The following is a 16,487-nucleotide window of genomic DNA, read 5'->3' on the forward strand; positions in this document are numbered from 1 at the left end:
TGTAATCTATTTAACATAGTACTATCAGACCTTGTATAACAAGAACTATACCTAGTGGTGCCATTCAAATACAACTACCATAACTACTTCTCATATGTCCATACTACCATCACTACTCCTACTACTGCTGTGGGTACCACTAGTCCCATGTCTATTACTACTACAGTCACTACTACTGTACCACGACTAATTGTCCTATATCTTTGGCTTTACAAATACTACAGCTACTACTGATTGTACTACTGTTACTACTACTCCAGCCACAATTACAACTAGTGCTATTCTACTTATTCTATGTATATTATTCCAACTACCACTACCTCACCTTAATTACATCTGCTATAGCTTTTACTGCAACATCTGGGCAATGTGTTTTACTGTGGTCACCACCACTACTCCTCCATCACCACTACTAGTATTCTTGCACCTATGTCTACTGCTACTTTTGCTACTGCTACCACAGCTAATATTAGTAATTGTTTGTCATTTATTACTGCTATCACCACTATTGCTCCTCTTCTACTACTACTACCAACACTACTACAACTACTACTACTACACCTAGTAGCCGAAGTAGATTCAGTGCCTACAAGGAGAACCTCAATTTTCTTACTGTTAAGTGTAACCCCCAAATTCCAACAGATGCGTGTTGGTTGTGTCTGCGCTCCGGAGCGGCAGCAGAGCCTATACGTTTCAAATCTAGTCACTGTGTGTGCTTCAACCAGCTGCGGCTGCAGCTGTGTTGCGTTGGGCTCCGTCACAGCTGTGGTGCTCCGGAGCCCTCCACAACAGATATGCAGGACTTCTATTTTTGCTGGACGCCACAGCACAACGCAGCACTTCAGCACGGAGCAGATCATGCGGGGCAGGAAGTCGTGCACAGAAACAAAATAAAACATCCAGTTAATTTTCAAAACAAAATACACAGTGTTCACAGCACATCATATTTCCCTGCACTACACCTTGAAAACGTCCTAATGGGCGGAGGCAGGCCTGAAGTCAACAGGTCAGAGGTTTTCAGACGTCATTTCACCCCGTTGACACCATGGACGAGGAGATGTTAATCATGGAGGTGCACCAAGATGTCTTCAAGATGTCTTCCGACTCCTCCTCTGGTTTTTTGGTTCTGTTTATAGAAACTACATCTTGTTACATTGCACGATTATGCGTGAATTCGCAAGATCTCGAGGGTCCTCATGACTCCCGCTGTCCGGCGGAGCTGCACCACTCCGCACTGCAAACGCAGCCGGTGGGTATTGACGGACGGCGGAGCATGCAGCGGATAACCAGCGCAGCCGTTCCGCAATGGACACGCATCCAGTGGAATTCCCACGTAAGAAAGTTGTACGAAAATCAACATTTAGTTTCCAGTGGGCCGTCGAAAAGGGAAGTTGGCAGAAGAGTGGAAGTAGACGTGGTGGATATATACAGCTGGGTGTCCTCCATGTAGCAGTTGAACTGAATGTCTAATTTCGTTAACATATGGAGGTAAATAATAAATAAATAGAAGGGGCCCCAAGACAGAGCCCTGCGGAGCACCACTAATAACTGTAAAAGACTTTAATCTGAAATTATAACTACTATAATTCCTGATGAATATACTATTATTACTATATGTAGCCTTATAGATACTACTAGTATTTGTCTTATGACTACTATTTTAGTCACTATTACAACTAGTAGTTGTACAAGTAGTTTTATAACATACACCTGTGCTATGTCGACTATTACTGATGCTCCAGTTTCTACTGCTACTAGTACTATAAACCCTGTAGAAGCAATATAAAAACTATTCGGATTATTAGTTGTCAGTGGTTGTCAGTGCTACTGCTACCATGAATATCACTACTACTCCATCTTTTACCATTACAGGCAACAGCATCACTGTTACTGTCATGACTACAATAAACTGTATGCTGGTACTTTTAACCAAGCAGCAACCTCCAGGCCTGAAAAAATGAGGCCAGCACAGCAGTGCCAAAAACTGCAGTTCTTCCTTTTCAGCCTGGTTTAGAAAGAGCTTTGGTCTCTATGGCTAATTTTGCCGTTCATGAAAACTGTATGGGGGGTGTTTTGTTTTTATAACTCAACCATTTTATGAAGGCTTAAAGTTACGCATAATTAACGGCAGGCTGCTTTGAGTGACGGGTCGTCTACTGATAGTGTCCTTGGCTTCTCAGTCAGATCAACGCCTCACTCCTTCACAGCACCAGTCTCTCACTGACATATGATCACCTCTGGCTCCAAAAATCCAAAATGGCAATGGTCGAGATATCAAACTCAAGGCTTCAAAACAGGAGTCCACAAACCAATGGGTGATGTCACAGTAGCTACGACCATTATTTTTACAGTCTATGCTTCTGAGGCATTGACTGCTACAACTACAACCACACTGGAGATGTTGCCAGCCTATCACTAACAACCATTCACACTGACTTTAATACCTACACCTGCATGATATTGGTGAGAGGAAACCAGACCAGCCACAGGAAACACATAAGCAGCATACACTCCACACAGAAAGGCCCAAGCAAAGCCCCGCAAAGGTAAAGCTTAAAGTACACAGGGACTCCGACTTGATCCTCCTCTTGATCAACTCGCTTGACTGTCGAGCCTCTCTCATCGCCCTCCTCATGACTCACTTCCCCGCTCCACCACCTCTCCCTCTCCCTCCTTCCCCGGCTGTCACTCCTTGTTTATGTAACGTCAGATGAGATGCTCTCCGGCCTAAGTACATCAGCCCTTCTCCTTCCCGTACACACATGCGCGCATGCAGACATGCTGTTATCATTCATAGACTGCGTTGATCTGCATACAGTACCTGGCAGGGTAATAGACACATCTGTCTGCATAGCAAGACTTAAATTGTGTGTTAACAAAGCTGTGATGGCAGGTACACTTATACACACACTCACACACACACATAATGCAAATATAAAGAAGCAGCAGGCCAGATGGAACCATATATTGAGAAGCCAACGAGTACAACGACACACCGAAACCAGATCTCATTTTTCCCACTAAACAAGTACACTACATTATCGGTAAATGAGTCCTCAGGGTGCCACATTTCTTGAAGCCCAAATCTATAACCACAATTTGGCTTAACTGACTTGAGACGATTTAACTATTGTTGTTTATGCTTGAAGAAATGTGAAGGGAACGAAGCATCAATAGCTTTAAAAGGAGATGAGGAAGACGACAAAAAACACATATACGCACACAGCCAGAAGTCACATGCTTTTACACACACTCTGTCTCACACACACGTTCAGGCTCCGTAAATCAACCTGAGTGATTTTCACATTAGACTGCAATCCCTCACCCGCTCTCCTGTGACTACACTTTGTCGAAAGTGCTCTCACGCACACTTTGCACTCTTCTATCATGTTGCTCTTCAACATCACTTCCACTCAGAGCGCGGCTGTGTGACTGCTCTGCAGGAAAACAAGAAAAACATACATCTATGTATCCCAAATGTCACCTGCGCTGGAGTGTATCTGCGCTGTGAATCGGAGTTTGAAGCTTTAAAAGCATAATCCTGTTAGTCCAATGTATTTGGAACCATGATGGTGTCCATTTAAGAAATATGGATATTAGACGAGGGCGGCCTGGGGTGGACAACTTGGGAGAGTGCTGTGTCGTGTCCGTCTGACCTTGCGAAGTCTAAAAGTGTGTTTGATAACTTGGACAAAAGGGAGGACAAAAGAAAAATCTGCGGCACCGCCTCTGGTTGATATGCAAATGTAGAGGTAGTTGGTAAATGGGAGAATGTAATAGATTAAAAAGAAGACAATTACTGAGATAAAGTAAGGAAGATGTTGAAAGATGTAAAGAGCAGGAGTGAAAATGACCTCTGCAGCTTCAAGGCAAAGAACCCTTATCAGGTTAATGACCTGGAATGAAACATACAGGGTGAATGAGTCATGTGCATGTGAGTGTGTCGCAGTGTCTTCATATGTATTTGATGAGTAATACAATATGGAGGCGTCCCTAAACAAATTAAGTTCATCTGTCTTTCTGTTTTATATTAATTCTGCTGTGAAGAACAAACTGTACGACATGACGGCCCCGCATAAATAAAGGGAAGGTAATAAAGCGGACCTCAATCAATTTTATGTATAAAAGTCAGTTTATTAATTATGAAGAGTACGACTCAGCCTTTAAAAACAGATGTTTACTGTCTTTCTGTGGCTCTGGCAGAGCTTTTAGAAGTCTGAGAAAATAAATTTGACGTTTTCATGATTATCTGGGCTTCGACTGGATGGTTTAAGGGTGCTCTCACACCTGCCCTGTTTGGTTCGGTTCAATCAAACCCAAGTTTGTTTGCCCCTTAAGTGCGGTTTGTTTGGGCAGGTGTGAACACAGTAATCGCACTCAAGTGTACACCAAAACAACCAGACCAAGACTGTTTTAAAGAGGTGGTCTCTGGTTACAACCGAACTCATCAAAGCGGTGGACGCTCGCATCAGATACCACCGCACAAAGGCACCATCCGCATCATCATGAAATGCACCAGCTGGCAACTAACGTAGTTTAAAGAGCAAGAAAGTCCCACTACGGGGGTGGGCTGTTGGATGGGTCAAACACACTCCAGACTTTCACCCAGGAGCCCTCTGTTCATTTTCCATGTGACACGAAAGGTCAGTTATTCTAATTAGAAAGTAGTGTACTAAAATGTGTACCATGCTACGGTAGAGATGTATTCATGTGACATGTTATATGTGGCGTTACATGACGTAAGTGACAACCGTAGTTACATTTTTCTAAACCTAACCATGTGCTTCTGTTGCTGAAACTGTTTGGTTCGGTTCAATTGAACTCAAATTCTTTTGCCCCCATCAGTGCGGTTTGTTTGGGCAGGTGTGAACACAGGTGTGCACCAAAACAACCGGCCTGAGACCTTCTTAAAGAGGTGGTCTCAGTCTGGTTACAAATGAACTCTGGTGCGGTTCGTTTGTGGTGAGAGCGTGTTCTGACCTGGATCTGAACCAGCTGCAGTCACATGACACATTGTTTGGGTTAAACATGAGCATGTTACAGTCCTGGAGAATTATTAATGTGCACCTCCTCCTGTACTGCCTTAATATACACATTCAGCACATCCAATGTATCAAAACATTGTTTTCTAGTTGGGGCCGCGCCTCGTTTTCAAACTGTATGGTTTGACTAAAATGAACAATGACAGCAATATAGTCCACGATGAGCAGCGCTAAAATCAACCTGCGTAGTTGTCCCTCCATTGTGACATTAGAAAGTGTCACATTTATCTCGCAAGTGTACTCTTCTTCAATGTTTTGTTTACTTCCAGGATTTTTCCCCACATGGAAATTCTGACCAATCAATAGCAGCTTTCTTGCACAAGGCATTTGGAATTTGTAAATGCTGCCGTGAGAACACGAACCAGCTCTAAGCAATTATACAACTTTGTAATAAAATTAGTCCCTGATTCAGACCAAAGTTCATGGAGGTGCAACACAAACTTACAACACAGCCCCTTTTGAAGGCACAAACCTTACTTCAAGTCAACCAAATTGGTTTGAATTCTAAAATACATGAATGCTACATGAATTTTTGTTGAAAAGCTACACCTAGAAGATTGTGTCTTTAAGTGGCTGCTCTCATTCATGTTTTGGTATCACCTTCATAAATTCATAAAAACACAACTAAGTAAGTAAAGAAAATGAATGCACAAAACCACAAAGGTCACAAACAACGTCTCCACATGCTGGTGGTTTAGGCCTTATTTAAACGTGGCACTGGCCAAAACTATGAGTAAAAATACCAACACCAGGAGCTACACTCCCTCTATTCTGCTGAGGTTGTTTATGAAATCTCCAAAACCATATTTACATTATCAGATGGTGGCTAAATTGCCTTTTGTTTCTCACCTCTTGTCTGATGGAATAATGCCAATACAACAGCAACTGAGTTTAATATCGATATGATAAAAGAAGCTGAAAACAAAAAAGGGCAGGAGAGGTTTTGATTTTATTTTTGTCTCATCAGCTTGCTAATTGTTGCTCTACTTATTCTGTCCTGCAAGTCAGCCTAGATTTAAAATCTGAAGAGTCATGAGAGGGGCTTGTTTTTTGGATCGTGACACTTCAATTTCAGCTTGTTTTCATTTGTTTACTATGATGAAATGATAATGAAATGTGAATGTGTGAAAAATAACAGCTTTGACACAAGTGGATACTGAAGTCATGATTGAGGTTTCACATTTAGGTGCCAGGGAATCATCTGACCCAGGGCAGAGTTCCAAATGTAGGAAATCTACTGTAGGCATAGTCACCTCAGGCGTCAACACAACTTGCAACTGCTATATTGTGACTAATAAAGCGAAGCGAATCTCCTTGTGCTAACCTCTGATCTCCAAAACATGAAGGGATCAGTGTGGAGAGTTACCATAAGAGGAGCAATTTCAGCAAATAGTGTGCGCTACTCACTCTAGGACATCTCTGTTGAAGGGCTTCTTGCTGTTGCCGAGGAACTCTCCTATCATCTGTCGACTCAGGCCCTTCCTCTGCAGCAGGAAGTGGGCAACACCGATGGGTGTATCTGGGATGAAGCCTCGAGAGATCAAGAACTGAAGGCCCTTGTCAGGATTCCTGTAACAAAGAAAAGGAGAATAAAGGAAGGGACTGAATGAGTGACAGGAATCTTGTGAGTGTGAGTGTTTCAAGGCGAGACACCCCAGATAAAAACAGGTTTTTATTTTGGGCTATTTTGCTTCCATAATATAAGAAAGAAGAAGATATATTTAATTAATCCCCAAGGGGAAATTCAATTTTTTCACTCTGTTGTCATATATACACAAGCCCTAAATACACACGTGCACAAACAAGACCTATACATGCATTAAATGGAGAGATGTCTTGCTCAAGGACATTTCGGCAGTGCCCAGGAGACAAACTGGCACCTCTCTAGCTACCAGTCCATGATCCGTATTTGGTCCGTGCAGGAACTTGAACCGATGACCCTCCAGTTCCCAACTAAAGTCCCTATTGACTAAGCAACTGTCGCCCCAGCGGTAATAATAACATTACAATATAGAAAAGACAAGAAAAGTTCAAAATTCACATTTAAATTCACCTTTTTAATTAGATAATGCCTTATTTGCAGATCCAAAGCTACATTTTCAGAGAACTTGTTATACTAAATGTCATTGTCTTAATGTAAGTAATCAACTGGGGAGGCTTTGGGTGATATCTATTAGTTAAAAAATTGTACCCCATCAATTTGTAGTGTCTTATTTTTGGTCTAAAAATGTATGGAACCTGACAATACATATCTCGAAAGGCCATTTCTCAAAATAAGTTCTTCTCTTAGCCAAATATCCTAACTTCAGTAGCTCTTACATACACCAAACATACCGATTTTATTCATATCTTTATTCTGAAAGTTTTCACTGAGGGGTTTGTTTATCTATCATTCATAGCCTGATTTATTTTACTCCTAAAAACATGGCATTTTCATTTTCTCTGTGATTTAGAGCAAAGAAAACACTTCACACATCTATTAAAAAAGACAGGTGTACTGGAGAGAGAAGACCAAAAAGTTGCAAAAGGACTCCCGCACACTGTCTGTCTTGCAATATATAATTTATTTGCGACATTTCGGTACTAGACCTTCATCAGGCAAACAATTTTTTGGTCATGAGAAGCCATCTTAAATAGGGAGTGGTCGTTTCTCCACAACCGATCCCATTCCCACATGCAAACACAGAGGGACAAAATCATCATGGGGTCAATTAAACACACAATAAACAGAGACAGCAAAAAAACAGAGAGCTTTGCTTTTTTGCTGTTCTGGAGAAACAACCACTCCCTATTCAAGATGGCTTCTCATGGCCAAAAAATTGTTTGTCTGATGAAGGTCTAGTACCGAAACGTTAGACAGTGTGCTTTTGCAAAATTTTCTCTGTAAAAATTTTTTTGACTCCAGCATGACATAAAACAAGAACTTTGTACCTGGCTTTAATGTTCTGATATATCTTCAGGAAATGTATGCAAATCAGTGCATATTTAATTGGATATATCCTCATTTGCATACTTAAACATACAATTTTAGGAAAGTTTTAATACAAAAAAATAATTGTTTTAATGTAAGTAAATGACTGGGGAAGTTTCATGGTGATATCTATTAAGATATGTGTGATTTTGGGATGTACCAGATGAAAGATGGCCAAGAGATGTGCTAGGATGTTCAAAGACAGCCTGGGATAAAATTTGGGTTGACCATCTCACAGTGTGACTGCTGTTACTACCTACATCTACTAACCAACCAACAGAAATATGGCATGAAATGATGCACTGGCGCTAAACCCAAACAAACAGACGGACAGCAGCTCGCCATGAGGCAAAACACGCTAAAAGAAACGTGGGATTCCAGCAAAAACGAAAACCTGGTCGAGTTGTGGCAGCAGAAGCCTTGCCTGTATGACGTCTCCTCTGTTACCATGATCACATAAAGAGGGACGAAGCATGGATGGAAACAGAAGTGGAGTTGCAGCTGCAAGGTGGGCAACACACAGACACACTGCGGTATATAGTGCCCAAAAAAACTTCAGGTTATTTAACAATGTGACCCTCTATGTTGTGCTTCACAGTTGGGGAAGCAATGACCCATGCAGTATCCTTGCGCACTCAGTATGGGAAGCTAATGCATCGTATATCATAGCCTGCGATTCAGTAGGGGGTGTCACCGTTCAGTCTGCAAACATCAAATGTGATGTTGTACCCAAGTTTATTAGATCCATGTCACACAGTGTAACTGCACTGAACTTGTAAGATTGCTAAAATCTCACAGTCTGCAGGAAGCTTTAGGTGTCTCCCTTTAAAACTGCACAGGTGTAGTGTAATGCTCTAAACATAGGTGTTGGTGGTGTGACTGCGACAGATGATTTGCTCTTTAACATACTTAACCACACTTAGCAGCAGTAATCCACACCAACACAAAGAAGAGCTTTATTTTTGATTATTTATTTATTTATTATAATGAGCACTGAGAGAACATTTAGGACATTTCATACTGAAAAAAACAAATGATGCATTGCAGCAGTGAGCTTCCTGCTCTGAAAATCTCTGTGTTGGCCGCTTACTGTGCACACCTGCACGGTGTAGGTGGAGACTGCTAAAAGTGATGAAACACACACGGCAAAAAGTCTCATCTGTATTCATTCCTGCGCTGAATTACAACATTCATTAACAACTACTAAACAGCTCGACACTCTGCTGAATTCCGAGGATACTGCCAGAATCATAATGGCTGATGTGGGACTCAGTTTTAAATCCCTGCTTATATGCACAGAGGCGTTCCCAAGACGACTTAGCTGGAACGAAACAGGTCTAAGATTAGCCCAAGTCAAAGTTTGTGACTTTTCATTCATTTAATGACAACTTCTTCAATGTGGTGGTTTACCAAAGTTGAGTTTCTATTGAGATTGAGATCTACTGGAAGATTTTAAATCAACCTAACAATCGTGATATGGAAAATAAGTAAGTTAAAGGTAATGTGAGCAGTTTAAAGTCAAAGTTGTAACATTCTGGATTTTCTCATGGTACTTCCGGTTTTATTTTGAAGTACTAACCTGCTGTGTCATTGCAGTTTCCTGTGTTTTCCCGCCTTTTATCAACCACACCTGCTGCCCATTACTCACCTGCCCCTAATTATGCTCTGAGCCATCCCTGAGTACATAAACCCAGCAGCTCCTCATGTCTCTGCTAGATTGTCCTTGTTCTTTTGTGTTATACCTTCCTAGCAAGCTTTCTCTCTCTAGTTTGGTTAGGGGTTTTTTTGAGTGCTACATTGTGTATAACCTTTTTGGACTGTAGTAAAGACAGTGCTTTTCTTAAACCCTACTCTTCCTCCTGTGTGTCCTCTGCATTTGAGTTTTTACCAGAGTTACTGCAAAATTAAGACCATGTAACACCTGTAAGAAGAGGAAATACTGTTGGAGGTGTTAGCTGTTTGCTGATGTAACCAAACTTTAAATGGATATTCTTTGTCTTACTGACACCAATAAGACTAGTGCTACTGTCACACTATATTTTAGCATTCAGAAATTGTCACTTGGCGACCATATTCGCAGCTCTTCAGAGGCAGAGCAGATGGGGGAAACATCTTGGGCTTCAGCCCCAAATGTTTTCTCAACAACCCAAATCTGTTAACGTTTTTAAAATACCTTCAACTTTGTGCCATTAGGAGAATAATATATGTCTGGGACTGGACCTAGCACATTCAGCAACCTAGACAAGCTTTCCATGCTTTATTTTGGTGCTTATTAAATATAATATGGCACCTTATTTATATTAAAACTACAGTAGCTTGCAAATGTATTCATCCCCTTGGTATTCTTTCTGTTTTGTGCCTTAAAAGCTGGAATTTTGGGAATTTTTGGGAAGTTTTAAATAATTCTACAAAATGCAAAACTGAAAAGAGGTGCGTGTATATGTATTCACCCCCTTTGCTATATAGCCCCATCCATTACCTTCAGAAGCCACGTAGTTAGTTAAATAAGATACACCTGTGGTCATTTCAAGTGTCACATCTCAGTATGAATACACCTGTTCTGATAGGCCACAGAGTCAACACCAGTGCAACACCACTAAGCAAGGACTACCACCAAGCAAGTAACACTGTGAAGATCAAGGAGCTCTCCAAAAGAAACAAAAGAGAAACTTTGAACAGAACACATTATTACAAAATGGAAAGATTATGCCACTACAACGAACCTGCCAAGAGAGGGCCGCCCACCAAAACTGACAGACCGGGCAAGGAGAGCATTGATCAGAGGAGCAACCAAGAGGCCAAAGATAACCCTGAAGGAGCTGGGCAGCTCTACTGCAGAGATTGGAGTATCTGTCCATAGGACTACTATAAGCCGTTCACTCCACAGGGCTGAGCTTTATGTAAGAATAGCGAGAAAAAAGCATTTGCTTAAATAAAAAAATAAGGTAGAACATTTGGAATTCTCCAAAAGGCATGTTGGAGACTCAAACACATGTATGGAAGAAGGTACTCTGGTCAGATGAGACTAAAATGAACCTTTTAGGCCATCAAGCACAATGCTATGACTGGTGCAAACCCAAAACCTCTCATCACGCTGGGAAAACCAGGGACTGGGAAACTGGTTAGAATTGAAGGAAAGATGGATGGCGCTCAGCTAGATACAGAGAAATCCTTGAGGGAAACCTGTTTGAGTCTTCCATAGATTTGACACTGGGACGGAGGTTTACCTTCGCAATGACTCTAAACACAGTGCTGAAGCAACACTCCAGTGCTTTAAGGAGAAACCGTTAAATGTCCTGGAATGGCCCAGTCAAAGCCCAGGCCTCAATCCAACTGAGAATCTGTGGTATGACTTAAAGAATGCTGGTCACAAGGGGAACTTATCCAACTTGAAGGAGCTAGAGCAGTTTATCGAAAAGAATGGACAACAATACATGAAGGTAACTGCATTCATGGGACTAAGGGTTGTACCCACACTACAGACCAGTTGTTAGCATTAGATCTTTGGATTTGTCCCTTATGTTTCCCTTAAATTTGGTGCCCCATCTTTGGGTTGGCGCCCCAGGCAGCTGCCTATATTGCCTATCTGCATGTTGTTTATCCTACTATGCTATTCCCTGAAGCAATCTAAAATAATTGAGTAAATGTTCTTTTGGTGGCCCTATATTAAATTCTTTAAGACCACATTCAAGTAGCAACGTTGGTAATCCTTGATTTGCAATTAGAGCAGCCCAGATTATTATGGCATGGATTCAAATGAAGCAGTTTGGTCAGCTAAACGCTGACTCTGTGAACTTTACTCTGGCACAGAGCAACAAAAAAGGCTTGTTACGCCAAATCCCCACATCGTGTAACTTAAAAGTCGTAAATTTAGACAATTGTTTGCCTCTTTTTAGCTGAAAAATTAGTCAACCTCATTATTTGTTGTGTTACAGACATAAGCTCACATGAGATTCAATATGGCTGTGTGTGAGTACCATAAAACTTCAATATAAAGCCTAGTCCCAATTAAACGCCCAGTCCCTTTGACTAGCCTGGTGTAGCTATGCATTTTGTCAAATAATCTGAATTAGACGTCTGGTCTGGTTGCCAAGCACTTCATTTCTTCAGAAGTTCTTTGGATGTATGAAACCGGATTGTTGACTGCCCACCTGAGCTAACATTAGCCGTTTAGATCGCACATACAAATATACATATTCAAACTATTAAATATAATATAAGCCTGTTGAGCTCAGTGATTTAAGAAAATAGTGACACAGGCTACTAATTGAATTTAACAGTAGTCTATATGGACATTTATTTGGCTGGACGATGAGGTGTCCTGATGCTTATGTCTTCAGACAATTGCCGAAATATCTCATCTGTTCTTGAAAGTCATCTCCTCCTCTACGATCCCATCAGCCATCATGCTGTTAGTTTTCAGCTGACTGCATGGCAGAAGTTACTTATGTATGAACAAGGGAGTAATATCGTAACTATTTATAACCCTATTAGACACAGAGGATAGTTGCTCTAGGGAGGCTACCACGTTATTGCCACAGCTCTCCCTCTCCAGTCTCTATACAGTGTTTAAACCACAACCTTTACATAACAGAGCTCTGTGTGTGTGTGTGTGTGTGTGTGTGTGTGTGTGTGTGTGTGTGCCACAGCTAATGGGTTTATAAGACGAGGGCGGGACAGAGGGGAGGGGAGAGGGGATAAAGGGCAGGATAGAAGGAGGAGGTTGGAAGAGGACCAGACAGAGCAGATGTGCGGGAATGGGAATGCGAGGACAGAGAGGGAGGACGATGAGTGCAGGCTGGACTGCCTGAATGCATCTGCTGTGACAGCCTCAGCACACTCTCTGCTTCTGGCTCACCCTCTCAGCTGAAGGTGATGTCTCGCCAAACGAATTTGGCAGATATTGCTTATTTGATGTTTGTCCAACAACAGATGGATCGCACATGGTGATTATTATTTGTAATCAGAAGTGGATGGGAGGGGGGTGGAGATAGGGAAGGAAAGGGAGGAAATGATGCAGGAGATACAAGATGGGTAGATTCAGATGAGCGGTGCAGAACGAGACCGTCCTCATTAGGCAATCATAAGCATGGGTTGTTTGTTCAAATGCTGAAAACAACCCTGTTTATATTTTCAATGACATGGAACTCTGGTAATTGTACAGACAATGATTGCCCTTTCTCAGGAGCACAGTAGAAGTATTGTGATGTCAGTACCTTCTATACTTTATTTTAGTGTTGGTGACTTTCAAACCAACTTTAAAGGTTACCTATTATACTTTTTTTGGTATTTTGTGTCTTATATGTGGTGTTACAATGAAGGATGTTCATATTAAACATGGCCAAAGTTTCAAACAATGGTGCAAACATTTGTAGAAGCAATGTCTGTGAGCAAAAATTATCGTTCTGAATACTCTGTTTCCAACTGTTTTTTTCTATTATGGTTAAAGTATGATGTCATAATGTGCTGGATTTCTATATGGTCATTTGCTCCAGGCACGCTACTGCAAGTTTTTATGTGATGTAGCCTCCACTGCTACATGTAGCTACATGCTAACATCACCAAGACATGTAAACCTGGTTGCTGATGTTAATTTTTCCCCAACTTCTTGCTGGAACATGTCTAGTTGTGTTAACAAGCTTTTGGTGATTTTTTTATGGTAGAAAATGCTGCTATACTCCGTTAGAGTCATTACCTGACAGCAAGTACACCGCTTATGTAGGCTACATGTAGCTACATGCTAACCACAGTGAAACATGTAAACATGGTTGCTGATGTTGTTAATTTCTCCCCAATTTCAGATCGTATTCCTACTGAAACATGTCTAGATGTGTTTAGGAACTTTTATTAGTGATTTTTCATGGTAAAAAGTTAGTCATTTTATGGCTGCTAATGTAGGTTTTGTAGGCTGAGCTACATGCTAGCATCAGGAGAACATGTAATCTTTTGGCTGCGAATGTTAATATTTCCAAATTTAGATACATGTTTAGTTTAGCAGCTTTTATTGGTGATTTTGAACAGAAGAAAGTACTGCTATTCTCTGTTAGTCATACCTTGACTGCAAGTACACTGCTAACATTCTTGTAGCTACATGCTAACATCAGAGAATTGCAATCTTTTGGTAGCTGATGTTAATTTCTCCCCGATTCTGGATCATATTCCTGTCGGAACATGCCAGGTTTTGTTTAGAAGCTTTAATTGGTGATTGCTCACGATAAAAAGCGCCACTCTTCTTTGTTACAGCTGCTAACGTACATGTGACCAAGCTACATGCTAACATATGGAGAACATGAAATCTTTTGACTGCTGATGTTAATTTCTCAATTATTTGATACATATTTAGTTTAGCTTTTTTTGACCAGTCAGAGCCCTCTTCTTTTCCTCTTCTTTGTGTTTCCTGCACAGACAGTACTGAGGAAAATAAAGTGCTTCTTTGGTCATTAAAGCATCTAAACAAGCTCCTGTAGAAACCGTAAGTATGAGCCTGAAAATAAGCATAATAAGTCCTCTTTAACCAGGTAGTTTTAGTTTACTAATCTAAACCAAATCGTCACCATAAAGGTGACAGATCAGAAAACAGTCATAGAAACTCTTGGAAAGGTCATCAAGGTCATTTTGGAGGACACACGACCTCTTTTTGTCATGTTCATTTGAGGACGTGTGGGTGGAGCAGGTGATGCTGCAAAAAACTGGGTTGTCACATGGATGAAGTGTGAAAAAACAAGAGTGCAACATAAAGACACACACACACACACACACACACACACACACACACAAACCAGGCGAGGGGATGCAAGAGACAGTGCCAGACAGGACCCAGATGTCATGCTAAAATGGCAACTCCCAAACAAACTGCTCCATGCTCAGACATCTTTCTCCCTCACACTCTGCTTGCCTCCCTCTGTGTTGCACTGACACTTTATTTTAAACTTGGACTCTCACCCCATCATAAATAGTGCACATATTCTCCCCACCACCTTGATATCCACTTTTATTGGCTGTCTATTTTAGATCTATTTCAGATGAGCACACTGGCTGTAGCTCAGAGCTGTGTTTTATGGCCTTTTGCATGCGCTTAACTGTCAGCGCTGCATGTTGCCTATTGCTCCAGATGCACACATTTCTGTTTCATTACTAACCAGTGACAGATTGATGGCTGGTTAGTGCCCCTGTGCATTTTTCTGAGTGGCAACACAATTGTTTCATGTGGTGCGACTGTAAACGCTTCAAAACCCTGAATCATTACACTGCCTTGCTGTTGTGAAGCGCTGCTCTTGTCCATCAAGTGTGCCTTCACTGAAAAGGCAAAAAATATAATATGTGTGCTTCTCTCTTGGTAAGGTTAGCATTTTTTCCCTGTTTTAGCAGTGATTTGCAACCTTGCTATTTGTGGCTATGCCCATCATCAACGTGTCATATTCCAAATGTGTTAATTAATTTGACAGTACTGTAAACAGGGTGTTGTCTATCACCCTTAAATAGCTGTTTAAAATGGATATTGTTCCAATGATATTCTCACACTTGATTTGGTAACACTTAGGTTGGTCTACTCAAATTTGCATTTGCGCTACCATTATATAAAGTGGCAAGAGCTGGAGTTGGCATTTTATTTTGGCGTCATTAGGCAACAATCTTATAATACACTTTGAGCATATTGTAATTCAAGTAGTCTGAGAGAGACTTCTGCACCTCCTTTTGGCTCTGTTATTAGGCTTTACTAAATCTAGTCCTTGACTGTAGACTCAAAATATCTCCATACTGCTCGTCCATAGTGATCCAAGTGTCCTGAAGCCCCGACATAAAAAGTAGCCTCATTGTAGCCTGCAGCTCTGACTGCCTCTCTGTACACTGCGCTCATGTGTGTCGGGGCTTCAGGACACTTGGATCACCACGGACAAGCATATTTTGTGGTTTCATTTATGTGTTCTTGGACGTTTGAATCTGGGGCGCCGTCAGCCATTAGGTATGCAGTTGTGCCGCTACCCACTCCCCCCTCGGATCTCCGCAGGTGTTGTGAGGACTCTAAAACTTCACCAGAGCCTCCCTCGGCATGAGGGTGAGTAGATAATGGCTGAATTTTCATTTTTGAGTGCACTATCCCTTTAAGCCAGTTTCAGGTCTTTTCAGAGAGAAGGTATTCCTATTGGCTTTTTTTTTTTTTAACAAATGCAGATGTGCGTGCACGTCCCTTTGGTGAAAGCCTGATTCAATAGCAGAGACTCCTACAGAGAAAGTTGCTGTTCCAGCATTGGCAACAACTGCCTACACTGCGAAGCAACCTCATAAAGGAAGACAGACATATAAAAAAGAGAGCCAATAAATCCAATAAAACACTGTCAATATCAGCGAAGCATTTTAGAGAACGTTAGGTAGAGCCTCAATTCACAGTGTGTCCTCCACCTCACTCTCCGCCACTACAGACCACCTTACCAGGAGGAGAGAGCTCTGAAGATGGACCCCCAGTCAGCAGCATC

At 41.5% G+C, this 16,487-nt stretch overlaps 1 protein-coding gene across 4 annotated transcripts in view; it reads right to left on the reverse strand.

The window, feature by feature from the left end:
* Positions 1-16,487, reverse strand: part of iqsec3a (IQ motif and Sec7 domain ArfGEF 3a) — a 172,675-nt gene that overhangs the window by 40,853 nt on the left and 115,335 nt on the right. For all 4 annotated transcript variants that reach the window (XM_049566223.1, XM_049566225.1, XM_049566226.1 and 1 more), the window contains one exon: positions 6,450-6,611. In XM_049566223.1, the coding sequence (XP_049422180.1) occupies positions 6,450-6,611 (162 nt within the window). The remainder of the gene's footprint in view (positions 1-6,449; positions 6,612-16,487) is intronic.

The sequence above is a fragment of the Epinephelus fuscoguttatus genome, linkage group LG22 (genome assembly GCF_011397635.1).
Source record: "Epinephelus fuscoguttatus linkage group LG22, E.fuscoguttatus.final_Chr_v1".
In the NCBI taxonomy this organism is placed as follows: domain Eukaryota; kingdom Metazoa; phylum Chordata; class Actinopteri; order Perciformes; family Serranidae; genus Epinephelus; species Epinephelus fuscoguttatus.